The sequence below is a fragment of the Morone saxatilis genome, unplaced genomic scaffold, assembly GCF_004916995.1.
Source record: "Morone saxatilis isolate NCDOM2014 unplaced genomic scaffold, NCSU_SB_2.0 Contig14, whole genome shotgun sequence".
In the NCBI taxonomy this organism is placed as follows: domain Eukaryota; kingdom Metazoa; phylum Chordata; class Actinopteri; family Moronidae; genus Morone; species Morone saxatilis.
The window spans coordinates 11106758-11108861 of NW_023339696.1; the positions used below are offsets into that span (position 1 = coordinate 11106758).

Below are 2104 nucleotides of genomic sequence, written 5' to 3' on the forward strand. Positions count from 1 at the left end.
AGGGAGGCAGGCAGGCAGGCAGGCTGTGGGGGAATATGAGAGCGGTACACTGGAAACGCTGGAGAGCACTGCGTGTCAATTAGCCTTTTGAGAAATGCGAATTCCTTTCCCCAGCCATCATGTCTTTACCCAGTCCCAAGAGCGGCCTGCTGGCCCAAAGAGAGAGTCTATCTCACAGGCCTCATGGGTCCAGCAACCCTGAGAAGATGTGTGCACGCGCCACAGGGCTAAAATGACAGCAGCATTTGTATTCATTAGCATCTCCACCTCTGAGATTGACATTTACAGGCCTCTATTAAGCCTACTCTTGACCCAAGATTGAAAGCAGGTTGACAATTTATGCATCCAAGGTGGGATATTATGCTTCCACAACATCCTATGGTGGAAAACACATTATGAAATCAGCCTAAAGAAGAAAAGCCCAGCTCAACCCGATACTGCTGGTGATGAGAATCCCATCAGGCAGCAGCTTGGCCTCCTCACATGAAACCACCACAATTCAGCACCTGTCCATCCTGCTACTGCTTTACAGTTGCCAAGCGAATTAACTGCTCAAAAAAAACACTATAAGCAAATAATTGTAGCTTGATGCACATGGAGAGCAGTGTTCTTCCATTTTCATTGGTCCACCGTGCATGCTTGCTTCTGGCAACTATTCAGGTTTTCTTTGTGAAACTGGGTCACGGTGATGGGTTGATTCCTGACGCAAAATCACTTAATAAGATGGCAATTTGCGGCAATTTAGGTCCTATAACATACATCCATGCATATTTCCGCGTGTCGGATCTTTCCATTAGCATGATTTAGGAATTCTCACTACCACATCCCCAGCCTTTCCCCCAGGAGACAGTCCCGCGGGGAGAGGAGGGGGGCGGGGTGGATCAGTGATAGAGTTACTAGAGCGCCCCTCCTCCCATGCCCATATATGGTCATGGCTGAACTGAAGGCTGCGCGGCCTCGTCCGAAGTCCACATCTCAGCTCACCTGTGTTGAAATGCGACCAGGAGACGCGGGTCAAGGATGTTTTCCTCTGGCTCCCATGTGTTGTATCTGCAGGAGAGGAGCAAACAACTGTCAGACAGCCATCACGTGCAAACTTCCTTTTTCTAACTGACACACAGCCCCCCCTCTGTCCTGTCACACACACATTCCCACATCCCCACCATAACTGTGCAGTCAGAGTGGAGGGGACAGGTAAGGCTGCATGTCAGAAGATTTGTTATTGTAGCTTTTGTTTTTTTCCCCCTCCACCCTTAAGATTAATTTGCAAGATCATAAATAACTATAAGCCACATTCCCGCAACAGCAACAGCAAATCAACCATGAGGACATGCAAATGCAGAGCAAAAACAAAATGTCAAAAATAGTCTGTATTTGCCCTAAAGGATCCTTCAGCACCAACATACAGTCGGCCATTTTAGCACCACTGTCTCGTAAATTCGCTGGCAGAGCAGAAATAATTAAAACGGGATTACATGGCTGTGCCTACCCCCTTCCCTCGCATAAATTAGTGAAGGCATCCGCGGATACACTGAAACACATACCGACCGCGCTCTCCCCAGTTTACACACACACACACACACACACACTCATGCAAACTGTGCGCGCACGCCCTTGATGGATGGCATTTATTTAACTAACAGCATAGATTTTCGTGCAGAATGTCGCATTTTTTTGCCATTGCACTGGCACATCGTTAGAAATGTTGCATCGAGACTTACTTGGGAGACCAGCCTCGCCACTTGACCAGGTACTCTATCTTGCCCTGTGATGGTGGAGAAGGAGAGGGAAAAAAATTATAATTAGTGAGGCTCGAGTCTGAACCCCCAATATCTCCACGTCGGGAGCGCCTTTTTGCAAACGTGCCCCCTGTCTGTTACCTTGCGGATGCGCTTCTTTTCGATGCCCTCCACCGCAAAGACGTGCTCTCCGGCGGCAGGGAGCTCCATTCTCGCCTGAATCCTATCGCAGGGGACGGGGGGGAGTAGGTGAAATGCTGGCTACGCACCGTCGATGTGCCTTCCGCTCGGTGCGTGCTGTGCGCGCTTGGTACTTTTCCAGTTGTATCCAAATCCAACTGTATTCCCTCTCTCTCTCTCTCTCT

At 49.2% G+C, this 2104-nt stretch overlaps 1 protein-coding gene across 1 annotated transcript in view; it reads right to left on the reverse strand.

The window, feature by feature from the left end:
• cbx4 (chromobox homolog 4 (Pc class homolog, Drosophila)) overlaps positions 1–2098 on the reverse strand; it is a 7942-nt gene extending 5844 nt beyond the window's left edge. The window contains exons 1-3 of the mRNA XM_035654748.1: positions 1881–2098; positions 1722–1765; positions 985–1050 (exon numbers count right to left, since the gene is read on the reverse strand). Of these exons, the coding sequence (XP_035510641.1) occupies positions 985–1050; positions 1722–1765; positions 1881–1949 (179 nt within the window). The 5' untranslated portion in view covers positions 1950–2098. The remainder of the gene's footprint in view (positions 1–984; positions 1051–1721; positions 1766–1880) is intronic.
• Between the last annotated feature and the right edge of the window lie 6 nt (positions 2099–2104).